The sequence below is a fragment of the Astatotilapia calliptera genome, chromosome 1 (assembly GCF_900246225.1).
Source record: "Astatotilapia calliptera chromosome 1, fAstCal1.2, whole genome shotgun sequence".
Classification (NCBI taxonomy): Eukaryota; Metazoa; Chordata; class Actinopteri; order Cichliformes; family Cichlidae; genus Astatotilapia; species Astatotilapia calliptera.
This window is the reverse complement of record NC_039302.1, coordinates 5,947,292-5,960,466: the sequence shown is the minus strand read 5'-3', so window position 1 is coordinate 5,960,466 and position 13,175 is coordinate 5,947,292. Positions and strand designations below refer to the sequence as shown.

The window sequence follows — 13,175 nt, the reverse complement described above, 5'->3', positions numbered from 1 at the left end:
AAACAGAAATCAGATATAATAGAAATTCAGTTAAAAAATAATTGGAAATGCCAAAAGGTTGGAGTACGCGGATTTGGTTAAATATATTTAGACATGCTTGCTTGCTACTATCTTGAACCGAAAATCCAAACAAAATAATAATGAATGTCTTTTCTATTGTTTATTGCACAAATAAAACATTGTACCCAAAAATATATGCGTAAAAACTCCCAAAGCCCAATTATATTTAGGTTTATAAGTCCTTCAGTATATAGGCTCTCAGGAAGAAATACAGTTCAATGGATTCATCTGCTGTGCTTGGTGGAAGTAAGAAGTTCTCTGACATTATAAGGCAACACAAGCTGAAAACGGTTTCATCACAGGTATAAGGTCCTCCTCTCTGTTGACATTCTTTCTTACAAGCATCCACTGCCTCCCGAGAAACCTCTTTCAGATGATCCTGTCCTCCAAAGAGATGAGGGATGGTGTACATGAGAATCGGACGTCCACTTGGAGCAACTGCATTTCTGCTTCTGCGTATTATGTGGGTGTTCCACATATGTGCAACTTGCTGCAGCTCTTCCTATTAAATATTAAAAATTTAAAAATCTCATATCAGTAAAAGAACACGCTGGCAAGGCTGGCAGCCTTAACCCAATTTCCCTTGGATGAATAAAGTACGATCAATCAATCAATCAATCAAAAGCAGTCGGAAAAACAGAGTTTATCAAAAATACTCAACAACAAGAATAACAGTGGTAGACACGTGATACTGTGGAAAATTTTAAGTAATTATTAAACGTGAATTGTTTTAGACAGTGCGATTTTATGTTTCTGGCCAGTGAAATATGCATTTTTTTTCATATCCTGAACGGAGTGATAATAGGGATGGTGCGTGGGTGTTAAAGCAAACTTTTTATTCTCTCTCCGTGTCTCTCTTTCTCTCTAACACACGCACACACACACACACACACACACACATACACACACACACACACACACACACACACACACACACACACACACACACACACACACAATGACTCATTAAAAGAATATAAACATGGTTACATACCTCGATGACATTCAGGCACGTAAACAATATGAGCTGCTTGTCCAAAAAACATCCAGAAAAGCAGTCATGGTCTTTTAGTTCCTGGAGACGATTTATCCAGTGCTGAGCATGATGTCGTCTCAGAAAGGCCCACCAGCCTTCAATACGCTGATTGTGATTGCTGGATCCAGTAATAAAACAGTTTCTGACGTTCGGATCCATAGTTCAGCGCAAGAATCATTGCATCTCAGCCATTATGACATTTTCTGTTCCCAAATCAGAGCGAATCCTAGCAGGTGTTCCCATCCTCTTTTCAACTTCTGCTATGAAATATCCAGCAATGACTTTGGGATCATTGTTTGTTGAATAGGCATGAAGCCAAATCATAACTCTCGAAAAGCCATCAATAGCTCCATTTATACAGATTCCAAAAGGCTTCAGTTTGTCATAGGAGTCAACATGCCACATAAAATTTGGTCCAGGATTTACATGCGTGCGTCGCATTAGGCGATTTCTGCGTCGTTGCTCAACACCGTAAGGGTCAAGATATTTCAGTAAATGTCTCACAGTACTCTGCGTGACAACATAACCTGCCTGAATGCAGTTCAGGTGGTGTAGTTTGTATCCATGGAGCCTCCCATGTCCCTCCAGTTGATCAATAAGAAATCGTGCCACCTCAATCGGATCGGACTCATTCTTTCTCCTGTACAGTCCCATGTGTTTTAGGTTTCTTCTAAGTGTCCGCATGCTTATCACAATACTGTCCAAACTGCTCAATAACAGCAAAATCTCCCCATGCCTCAATCCAAGCATAAAATAGAACTTAATTAATTCCAATAAACGAGCCATTTTCTCGCACTCTGATCTGCACTGTCACCCACTTCACTATGTTTTACACTTCCGTATCTTTACGGCAATATATCATGCTCGACCAATAAAATATATGTTATAACGTGAAAACGTTATTGTTCAAACAATATAATTATCACGTTCGTACAATATGATATTTATATTGTACGAACGTGATAATTATGTATATTGTAATAACGTGATATTATGTTGTTCAAACGTGAAAAGTATATTGTACAAACAGGAAAAGTATCTTGTTAGAACAACAAACTTTTCACGTTATAACGTGATGCACTTGTATTTTTCTTTTGCCTGGGTGGCAGCTCTACGCTTCCGTAGATAATATCTAAAAAAAAAAAAAAAAAAAACAATTAGCAGAGAAGACACTAATATTTCTAACTGTATCATGGAGATGAAGAAATCACTTAGCCATTGGTTAACCAGAGACCTCACTATTTTTGGCAGAAACATCCTATCTAAAGCTGAAGGCATCTCCAAATTGATTTATCCTTGTCATTCTCTATATATCTCCTCTAAAAGCATTAATAAGGCTAACACAGTTATTTTCGAATTTTTGTGGAGGAATAAAACCCTTTACATTGAAAATCTCAGCTTGTGAAGGAATACAATAAAGGTGGTATCAAAACTCCAGAATTAGAATTTATGGTTGGCACCCTTAGAATTAAATGGTTAAAATCTGAGATAATGAGTTATACCCACAACTTCTCCCCATAATTAAACCTTATGAAATCATAGGGTAATAACACTTAATCAAAAATCAATTTTCGAGAGCGACTGGTTTAAACAAGCTTATATTCATAACAGATTTGTTGGATGATAACGGTGTCATTCTAAGTTACACAGACTTTTCAGAAAAATATTGTCTAAACTGTTCTCAAAGAGAATATAACAAATTGTGTGAACTGGTCCCACTGCCTCTGCTTCATTTGATTAAAAATGTTATAATATACAATAATTTCTCATCAGTGCTCCCAAATTTATTGCTAGGGCAATGTCAGCTGTTTGATAAAAATGCAATAATAAATTTATTAGTAGTTTCTTCAAAGACAAAATATTTCATAGTTACAACAGAATGGTTACATTGCATGGTTCTAATTTAGTTATTTCATATACACTGGATAAAGCCTACTAAAAATTTATGAAATAGCCTATACCTAAAGTTAAAGAAACACACTTTAAAGTAATAAACAAAATTAATCCTGTGGCAGAATTTCAAAAAAAAAGAGATTTGGCTTTGAGGTGGATCAGTGTTCTTTTTGTACTGATGAAAATGAAACCCTAGAACATCTTTTTTTTCTATGCCCTATCACACAATGCATTTGGTGCAACTTAAAAAATTGGATTTCCCTAAATATTAATGACGTGCCACTATTTGAATTACATCATAAATTTTTTACATGGATCGTCTAGCATTGGGTGTCTCAGACATCATTAACATCATCATACTTTTGAGTAAATATCATATCCATTGTGCTAAATGGAGGAACACTAAGCCTTCTCTCCCTGGTTTTATTAATAATTTTAAGATATTTTTTTCTTTGCTAAAAAAGACAAAAAGCACATATGCCAAAAAAAATTAACCAGGATAATGCGTGTCTGCTATTCAAAATTTTGACTTATGCTGAGGCTTATATATTAAGTAATGCAGCTGCTTCGCTTAGGCTACTAGCAGGTTGCTGAGTAGACATCTGTGTAGTGGTTTGTTTGAAATCTACCACTTTTTTCAGTTTCCTTGTCAAGAAACAACTTCCTGTTTAACTGAAACGCCTTCCTGTTTAACTGAAATGACTTCTTGTTCAACTTAAATGCCTTCCTTTTTAACTGAAATGCCTTCCTGTTTAACTGAAACACCTTCCTGTTCAAGTGAAATACCTTGGTTTTTCAGTAGTGTGTGTGAGAGCGTTTCAGTTGTGTGTGAGAGAGCGTTTCAGTAATAATGTTCCTTATGGCACCTCATATTATTATGTTACATTGTATTAATCATGTCTAAACCCATTGTCTCTTTAATGCCTCCTGATGTCCCAAAAGAAACTCCTCATACAGTTTTACCCAGTAAGTAACCTGCATGTGTCAGCTGACCTATTGTGCAGCAATGGAAGAGAGTCATTTGTCAAACTTAAGGTTTGATTGCACTGATTAAAGAGCAGCCATGAACTGCATGACACAGTTTTATTGGTAGGATTTTTAAATGGTGAGAAAACCTGTTATTGTTGGTTAAAAAAACCTCTTTGAAATTTGAAGTTTATACCACCCTAACATTAACCCTCAGTGGTTTGGTGACCTGATGGATGTTAAAAAGTTCAGAACAGGGAAAGGGTAAAATGAACTCTGAACCACAGAGATATATATTTTTTTATTTTGCAGTGTCTTTTGGTGCAGTGTCACTGACTTCTATAGGAATTTGTGTCTCAGCTTACTCTGTCTCTTTACAGGATGAAGTGAGCAGCCGCATCACAGCAGATGGTAAATTCAAGGTGAGTCAGGATGAAAAACAGCAGACCTACTCTCAAGCAAACTCAAGCAAACACACCCTGATACACCCAGAATCTGGCAGCACTGCTATTAGAAAGACTGCAAAACTACTGATAATTTGACCTGCTACAAGAGGAAAAACCTACAGCTGCAAAGTGAAATCTGTCTCGGTAATAAAAGTATTAGGTAACTTAACCCCCTGAAGTCATGACATATGACTAACCCGATATTTTGAAGAATGTCAAAAGAGACGTTTTTCTAAACAAATGTAAATAGGAGTCATGCGTGTCAATTAGAATAATCCTTGTTCCCTGATAGTCAAGACTTGGAAAAACAATTCAATAAAAACAAAAATGACATATAAGGCTAGGGCTAGGGTTAAAGTTAGGGTTGGGTTTGGGAGTTGTTAAAGATGACTTTGGCCTCAGAAAGTTAAGGATTTCTATCAGAGGGTAAAAACAAGGCATAAAACACCTTTGTTTTCTGATAACAAATTGCCTGCAGTGTTTTGCAAAAGGTCTAACAGGTCAAGTATTGAACAACTCTTATTAGAAACATTATAGGATCAAGGTTTATCCTGTTAAACTGAACCTGGTTGAAGAGGGAACATTTACTATCTTTGTTGTATGGACCTGAGATGAGGACTTGAGAAGGAAGACAGAGAATTTATCAGAGTAATGTTTTGGACTGTCATGAAGACAGGAATTATGTAATTGTTAGTAGAATATTATTTGACAGCTGATTTCCTTTGTGAAAGAACATTGAAGTTTTTGTGTCTCCTTTTTGTTTGGTTTTTTACTCCTGTTTAAATTGTTGATCTGCGAAATGCAAATTAATAAACAGAAAATTTCCATTCCTCAGATCACAGAGCGAACAGAGTCTCTGAGGAGAAGGTAGGCCTACCAATAAAAAACACACACAAGAATGATCAAAATCTAACACGTGCAGGAAGCTTTCTTTCAGTGTGATATGATGTCCATCACCATTTACACGTAGAAACACCAAACTTTCCTCTGGAAGGACATAAAGAGTTTGTACCACATGCTAAAATCAGACAGAATTACACTTTTGCCATGACTGATTCACTTGTTTATGCATTCTTCTAAAGCACCAGCAACATAAAGAAGACACTGCCACCTCTTCCTGTTTCCAAGATCGACAAGAGACTGGAACAATATACACACGCCCTGGAGGTAAAACTGCAGAGTGTTTTTCTTCTCAACCAGTAAGAGGATATTCGTGGGATAATTTTTTGTAATCATTAACAGATTCTGCAGACTAATCACTTGAAATCTCAGAGGATACTTTAGACCAGCGGTTCCCAACCCCCGGGCCTCGGACCGGTACCGGTCCGTGAGTCGTTTGGTACCGGGCCGCGAGAGTTGAGCCTCAGGTGTGAAATGTATGGTTTTCAGGGTTTTTATCGGTTTTCAGGTTATTTTGTTATCGCTTTTATCGTTAACTCAGTTTTCCTGGGTCTTTTCAGGTGTGTTATGAATAAATCTTCTTTTTTCGGTACCGGTACTAGATTTATTTTGATGTATTTATCCGCGACATCTTAAAGGCCGGTCCGTGAAAATATTGTCGGGCATAAACTGGTCCGCGGCGCAAAAAAGGTTGGGGACCGCTGCTTTAGACTGCTATAATTTTTTTTTTAGTAGCAGCGGTTGGTTGATCCTCCCTGAGGATCCCTCCCTCCCTCCCTGATCCTCCTTCCTTCTGCTGGAGGTTTCTTCCTGTAAAAATGCAGTTCTTCCTTGTTCTTCTTTTTAACATTGTGAGGTCTTTGTTAAAATAAACATATTTTAACCTGAGTGTGAAAAAGATGGTGTGGTCTTGGCTCGTTTGAAAATACGGCTATCATTGATCACAGGGAAAAAGTGTTTCTGGGTATTTATCCAAATAAAAAGAATTCTAAAATTAACGAAAAGGTGATGGTGTTTAATAAAACATAAAGAAAGTGGAGAAAAAACAGTTACATCTATTCAATTTGCCTGTGACTGGCAACAATTATTGCATTAAAAACATTTTTTAAATAAACTGGTTTACATTGTCTTGTGAATCACACATCATTATTGCTATATATATAAAATAAAAAAATAAAAACAAAACACCCAGCACGCCCCTGCGGGCGGTTTATCCTTCAAGCTCGGGTCCTCTACCAGAGGCCTGGGAGCTTGAGGGTCCTGCGCAGTATCTTAGCTGTTCCCAGGACTGCGCTCTTCTGGACAGAGATCTCCGATGTTGTTCCCGGGATCTGCTGGAGCCACTCGCCTATCTTGGGAGTCACCGCACCTAGTGCTCCGATTACCACGGGGACCACCGTTACCTTCACCCTCCACATCCTCTCCAGCTCTTCTCTGAGCCCTTGGTATTTCTCCAGCTTCTCGTGTTCCTTCTTCCTGATATTGACTACACGCCTTTGGAACAGAGGATCGCAAGTTCGATTCCTGCCTGGGGCGTCTGTATCCAGTAAGGGTCCTAAGGCTAGACCCCCTATGCTAAGCGAGCCTACCGCAGACATGAGCGAGACAAATAAATATGAAGGCATGCCGGCTCGGACGTCGCCCGGATCAACAAGGTCCGCGTCAGGTGTTGAGGAACCAGGGCACCCTGACGAAAAGTGGGCTACTGGAACAAGAAGGCATCGGTGGGCAAGAGACGAAAACAGGGCGTTGTTGGAATGCTACTACGCAACCCCGGCGGAAGGGGCTACATGAATAGGATGAGGGACCTATGGATATATATATATATATATATATATATATATATATATAGCAATAATAGGTAAAGTATTAAAGTGAAGGATGTAAAATCAAGAATTCAAATTTTATTTGTCATGTACACAGTCATACACAGTACAATATGTAGTGAAATGCTTGGACAACTGCTCGTGACCTAAAGAAAACAAAAAAGGAAAAGGCTATGAATAAGATAGGAAATAAATATGAAAAATTAAAAAGGGTAAATTTAACTAGGAAGGAATAAAATATAAATTAAGGTTAAAAATGAAATAACTGTACAACACAAATTAGAATGAAGGGTAAATTTAACTGGGAAAGAATAAGATAAAATATATAAAATAACTGTATAAAATAACTGTACAACAAAATACACAATATAGAAATATATAAGAATGTATGAAGAAATATAAATAAATATATACACAATAACAGCAGCTGTACAAGTGATTTAAGTGATGAAGTGAAAACAATGTCCAGAATGTCCAGTGTGTGTGTAAGAACTATATGTGTGGGTCAGTACTGTGTGGTGGTGTGATTGAGAGACCGTATCGCCTGCGGGAAGAAGCTCCTCCTCAGTCTCTCTGTGTTGGTCTTCAGGGAGCGGAATCGCTTTCCTGACCTCAACAGAGAGAACAGTCTGTTGTTGGGATGGCTGAGGTCCTTCACAATCTTCCTGGCCTTGGTCCAGCACCGCCTGCTGTAGATTGAGTCAGGGAGCTCGGAGCGGATGGTGCGCTCAGCTGACCGCACAACCCTCTGTAGAGCTCGTCTGTCCTGCATGGTGCTGTTCCCGAACCAGGTTAAGATGTTTCTCGTCAGGATGCTCTCTATGGTGCACGAGTAAAAGTTCCTGAGCACCTTGGAGGGCAGTTGGAAGTCTCTCAAGCGTCTGAGGTGGTAGAGATGCTGTCGGGCCTTTTTCACCACGGTGTTGATGTGACAGGACCATGACAGGTCCTGCGTGATGTGAACTCCGAGGTATTTGAAGCTGTCCACTCTCTCCACTGGGCACTCGTTGATGACGGGGGTCTGGTAGTTCCTCTCCTGCTTAGTGCTGAAGTCCACTATCAGCTCCTTTGTCTTACTGACGTTTAGAAGGAGGTTGTTCCTCTGGCACCAGTTCTCCAGATTCCTAATCTCCTTCAGGTAGGCTGTCTTGTTGTTATCAGAGATCAGGCCCACCACGACGGTGTCGTCAGCAAACTTGATGATGGTGGTGGAGCTGGTAGTGGCCACACAGTCATGTGTACAAAGAGTACAGCAGGGGGCTCAGAACACACCCCTGGGGGGCTCCAGTGCTGAGAGTGGTGGAGGCTGAGCCCATCCTTACTGCCTGTGGTCTGCCAGTTAGGAAGTTGGAGATCCACTGACACATAGATGAGCTGAGTCCCAGATGCTCCAGCTTGGTGGTGAGTGTGGAGGGAATTATGGTGTTAAATGCAGAGCTGTAGTCTATGAAGAGCATTTTAACATAATTCCCCCTTCTAGTGTCCAAGTGAGTGAGTGATGTTTGGAGGAGATGAGAGATGGCATCGTCTGTGGAACGATTTGGACGGTAAGCGAACTGTAGTGGGTCCAGTGTGTCTGGTAGTGAAGAAATGATGAAGTCTCTGACCAGGCGTTCAAAGCACTTCATCACTACTGAGGTGAGGGCTACAGGGCGATAGTCATTGAGAGGAGCAGGGTGGGGTTTCTTCGGGACAGGAACAATGATGGACTCTTTGAAGCATGTGGGGATCGCCGACTGAGATAAAGAGATGTTGAATATCTCAGTGAACACAGGAGCTAGCTGGTATGCGCAGTCTCTTAGGATACGACCTGGGATGCCGTCTGGTCCTGCTGCTTTCCTGGTGTTCACTCTTTTGAAGGCTCTCCTTACTTCATGCTTGGAGATGACGAGCACGTTTCCGGTGCTGGCAGTATCTTCCTGTCTGCAGCCGTTAGCGCCGCTAGCACTAGCATTGTTGGAGTCCTTAGCTGCAGCCTCGAAGCGAGCATAGAAAGTGTTCAGCTCGTCTGCCAGAGTCACGGCCGCGTTCGTCATACCGGTTGTTGGTGCTTTATAGTCGGTTATTGTCCTTAGTCCCCGCCACAGGCTCCTAGAGTCACTCTGTTGGAGTTGTGACTCTAGTTTCCTCCCGTAGCGCTGCTTCGCCTCTTTCACCACCCTCCGCACGCTTTGTACGGGTCCATGTCCCCCGTCGTGAGTCCCGTGTTGTAGAAGAAATTGGTCTGTTGTGCAAATGAGTTTTCATTTTTGTGTATGTGTAGAGTATCATCGTTTCACAATGAAGGCAAAAAAAATTCCACTAATATTTGGTTGCTTTACAAACTAGCACTCCTTTACTCGCTCACACAGTGACTCTCTCACTAGATTCTCAGAACTGACCTAAACCTTTCTACTTTTCTTTCTGTCATCTTATTTTTCTCAGCTCTCCTCAAAGGAAGGCAGATCAGGCTGCCAGACAGTGACTGATCTCACTGCTCCCACTGAACCAGTTGCATCCAAGAAGAACCTGTTTGAGGCCGGAGACGCCTGGAACCAAAATGCCACCTCGATCACAGCATCTAAGGTTTATGGAAACATAACTTGTGTGTGTGTGTGTGTGGGGGGGGGGGGGGGGGGGGGGTGTTGTTCCTTTATGTTTCCAATAATTTCCAAAATAATATATTTTAAACAGAAAACAGGAGGGAAGATTTCCTAGGGGAATGATTTTGATATTACTGTAATACATGATGTTTCTCACTTTCCTCTCAGGACGCAGATGCTCTAAAAGTGGGTGTTGCTGATCTCATCAACCAGTGGGTGAAAGGAAGTGAAGACGGAAGCAGATCTAGCTCCCCCTCCAAACCAGCCGTAAGTCATATCATTATTATTATTATTATTTCTACATGAATTACATTAAATTGATTACATCAGTTTTTAAACAGGTATTTTGCCCAGTCTTTATGTCTTTTTCCAACCAAAAATGGAAAGGCAACAACTACTTTAAAAATATACAAAACCAAAAGTTTAATTTACGATTTTAATGCATGCTGTTCATACGGTCGGTTTGGGTGGCTCAAAAGTCAACATTTACCAGGATGTCAGGATGATGTCCTCTGCTTCCATGTTTATTAATCCTCCCAGGAAGATTTCTATGGTTCTAAGAGCATGTTTTTGTTCAGATTTTGTCACAGTTAAAAAAAAACAAAAAACCCACACACACAGCAAAAAGAAAAACTTCTTATTCAACAAGCTAGTGGTTAGTGCTTTTTACACAAAACTACTTCTTCTGCTTTAATGGATGTTTCTCTGAACATGAATATTTTCTTGCTTATAACACACTCTTTAAGTATCACACTGTTCACGGTGTCAGCTGCTATCAGCTTTTGTTTAAAGGGTACCCCATTGCTCATATTTTTTCATATTTCATATTTTTTGTCATTGTATATACTGCTATAGCAGTGGATGCTCAACTTAAACATACCCAAAGTATCATGAGGTCAGTGTAGTTTGTATAAATAAAACCAAAAGCTCAGACTTCAGACCTCTCTAAATCAGTAAATAAATAAGATTCATATAATGTGAATCCTTAAAGTGAATACAAAATAAAGTACAAAATAGTGAACCTTAAAAGAAGAAAAGTTTGATTTCAGAAGCAATGTTGAATTCTGCCATCTGCAAGGGAATGATGTCATGAGTATTTGGTAAAAGAGCAAATCAAACTTTGCCCCGCTCTTCATGTGTGTGTCATCTGCTTTCACTGCCAGGCTTTGCTATGCACATTGTTGTTTTTTCTACATTGATAGTGCTTGACATTAAGAGTGCTCAGCTATTCCCACATGGCAGTCTTTCATGCCAATATAATTTAAAAAGCCCATTTTTAAGATTTTTCGTCATCCTGTGACCTTAAAATGTCTTTTTTGTTGTTGTTCTTATTTATTTATTGTCAGATTCACAAAAATCTCTAAAATTAGCTATGATTCCGTTCCTATCATTATTTATTTTTATTTTTATTATTATTGTCAGTTTCATACAGTTTCAGCTTTTCCTCTATTCTCTAAATTTCTTACTATTTCTTATTCTTTAAAGTCTTTCAGTCCACATCATTCTCTGTTCTTTTCTACTTGAAGTTTTCGCTTCCCACTTTCTCTTCTGTCTGGTGTAAATCAGCCTCAGGTTTGCAGGCTAGGCAGTGAAAGTCTGCCCCCTCATGGCAACATCAGCAGCTTTTACATGTTGCTCTTTCAGACAGAGATACCAAAGTGTGGTTTGTTTACTGTTCCTGTTTTCAGGAAATCAACCCTGGTGGTGTTTTAAACAAGAAAAATTTATGGGAGAGCCTTGGAGACACGTTATCGTCTGGGAAAGAAGGAAAGGTACACGCTCACATGGAGGATAGCGGAACAGAAACTTTTAAACGTTTGTCTTGATCAATATTCTTTTATCGACTGAATTGCAGGAGAGCTCCACTGGCAAAAGATATAAATTTGTGGTGACAGGTCACGGCAAGTATGAGAAGGTTTCTGTTGACAGCGGATGCAGTGAGGACATAAACTGCCAGTCAGGTGAGAGAATCCTTTAACTAGTAATGCTAACATTAGATACGATGCACTATTGTAATGGAAAATGTTGGACACTTGTCATGTCGTAGCAGCCAGAATGTCAAAAATGACCCAGCTCAGTACAATTTTATGAAACAGCAAATAGCTTGGAAAAGTTAAAAATAAAAATAAATAAAAATAAAACAAGCAAAAAGGAGAAAGAAAAGGAGCTCAATAAAATACAAAATAGAAAATGATGAAGAGCTCGATAAAACACACAATAATCGAGAGATAGCTGATCAGGGAAAAAGTGATTAAATATTCTTATAGAGTCATAATAGAGCTGGGCGATATATCGAGTTTTTAAAACATATCGATATATTTTTATACGAGATATAAGATGTGACAATATCCTTTATATCGATATAGTCTATGTTACGTTATAATTATAGTTGTGGAGCCGCAAGTTTGCCTCCCTTTCGTCCACTTTTGTCTCTACGCAACGTTACTCCGCCTCGCCTTCACTGAAGACAACTCCCCCTCCTCCCCCATCGCTTCACGTGCAGGCAGCGACAAGACGGACACGGCAAATCTCCGTTAACGAGTTACTGCGCATCGCCCCATGCGTGGGGCTGGACGGCGTCAACGTGTTAACGAGCTAAACATGCTAATGAGCTAACTGCGCTAACGAGCTAACCACGCTAACCCTAAAATCCTTTCATTCTCTCAAAAGTTGATAGCGCGCCTTATGTATGAATTCTGGTTGTGCTTGATGGCCGCGAACCAATTTTATGTGGTACACGGCGCTCAGCAATCTGTCAAAAATGTTTGAGTACGACTTTGGTAAGCTGCACCGCTTGATAGATTGTCAGCGCATTACGGCTACCGAGGAGCTTCGCGGAGTTATACGTACTGTGCATCAACGTAATATTACCGTATTGTGTGTGTATAAGGACCATAAATGGCACCTGTAAGAGACGTGGTTATGAAGCGGATTTCAAACTCCAGGCTATCAGTCACACAGTAAAACTTGGGAACAGAGCAGCTGTGAAATCTGTCTGTCTTTGTTATTACGCTCAGCGTCTTTTAGTTTACATTTTGACTGCACAATTGTGAGCTCTTTGTTTAGCACAAAAACAACCTTGTTTTCTTTTATTTATGGAGCATTATTATTTAATGAATGCTCATAATTTAATTTTGAGTAATTTTTCATGTACATCTGTGCTGTATGTTAATAAAAGTGCCTGTGTGACATCTGGGAAACAGCTTTGACTAAGAACTCTCTTTTTGTTCTTACTTTATGGCTTAAAAAAAAAAATCGAGATATATATCTTATATCGCCATCCAGCTAAAATATATCGAGATATGAATTTTGGGTCATATCGCCCAGCCCTAAGTCATAACATTGTGGGCGGGGCTCAAATGAGACAATCTATGTGTGGAATATTGATGGAAAATAATCTAGCTTAATTTTTGAGCAATGGGAGGAAGTACTTTTACAGTTAGTTTAACCATGGCTTTTCCACATA

General features: G+C 39.6%; 1 protein-coding gene across 2 annotated transcripts in view; it reads left to right on the top strand.

Annotated features, from left to right (window-relative positions):
• LOC113014197 (lymphocyte-specific protein 1-like) overlaps window positions 1-13,175 on the top strand; it is a 61,504-nt gene that overhangs the window by 39,193 nt on the left and 9,136 nt on the right. The window contains exons 7-14 of one of the 2 annotated variants that reach the window (XM_026155610.1): window positions 3,932-3,955; window positions 4,336-4,377; window positions 5,237-5,268; window positions 5,484-5,568; window positions 9,552-9,692; window positions 9,878-9,976; window positions 11,398-11,481; window positions 11,565-11,670. In XM_026155610.1, coding sequence (XP_026011395.1) covers window positions 3,932-3,955; window positions 4,336-4,377; window positions 5,237-5,268; window positions 5,484-5,568; window positions 9,552-9,692; window positions 9,878-9,976; window positions 11,398-11,481; window positions 11,565-11,670 — 613 coding nt within the window. The remainder of the gene's footprint in view (window positions 1-3,931; window positions 3,956-4,335; window positions 4,378-5,236; window positions 5,269-5,483; window positions 5,569-9,551; window positions 9,693-9,877; window positions 9,977-11,397; window positions 11,482-11,564; window positions 11,671-13,175) is intronic. The other variant, XM_026155689.1, reaches the window with a different exon arrangement.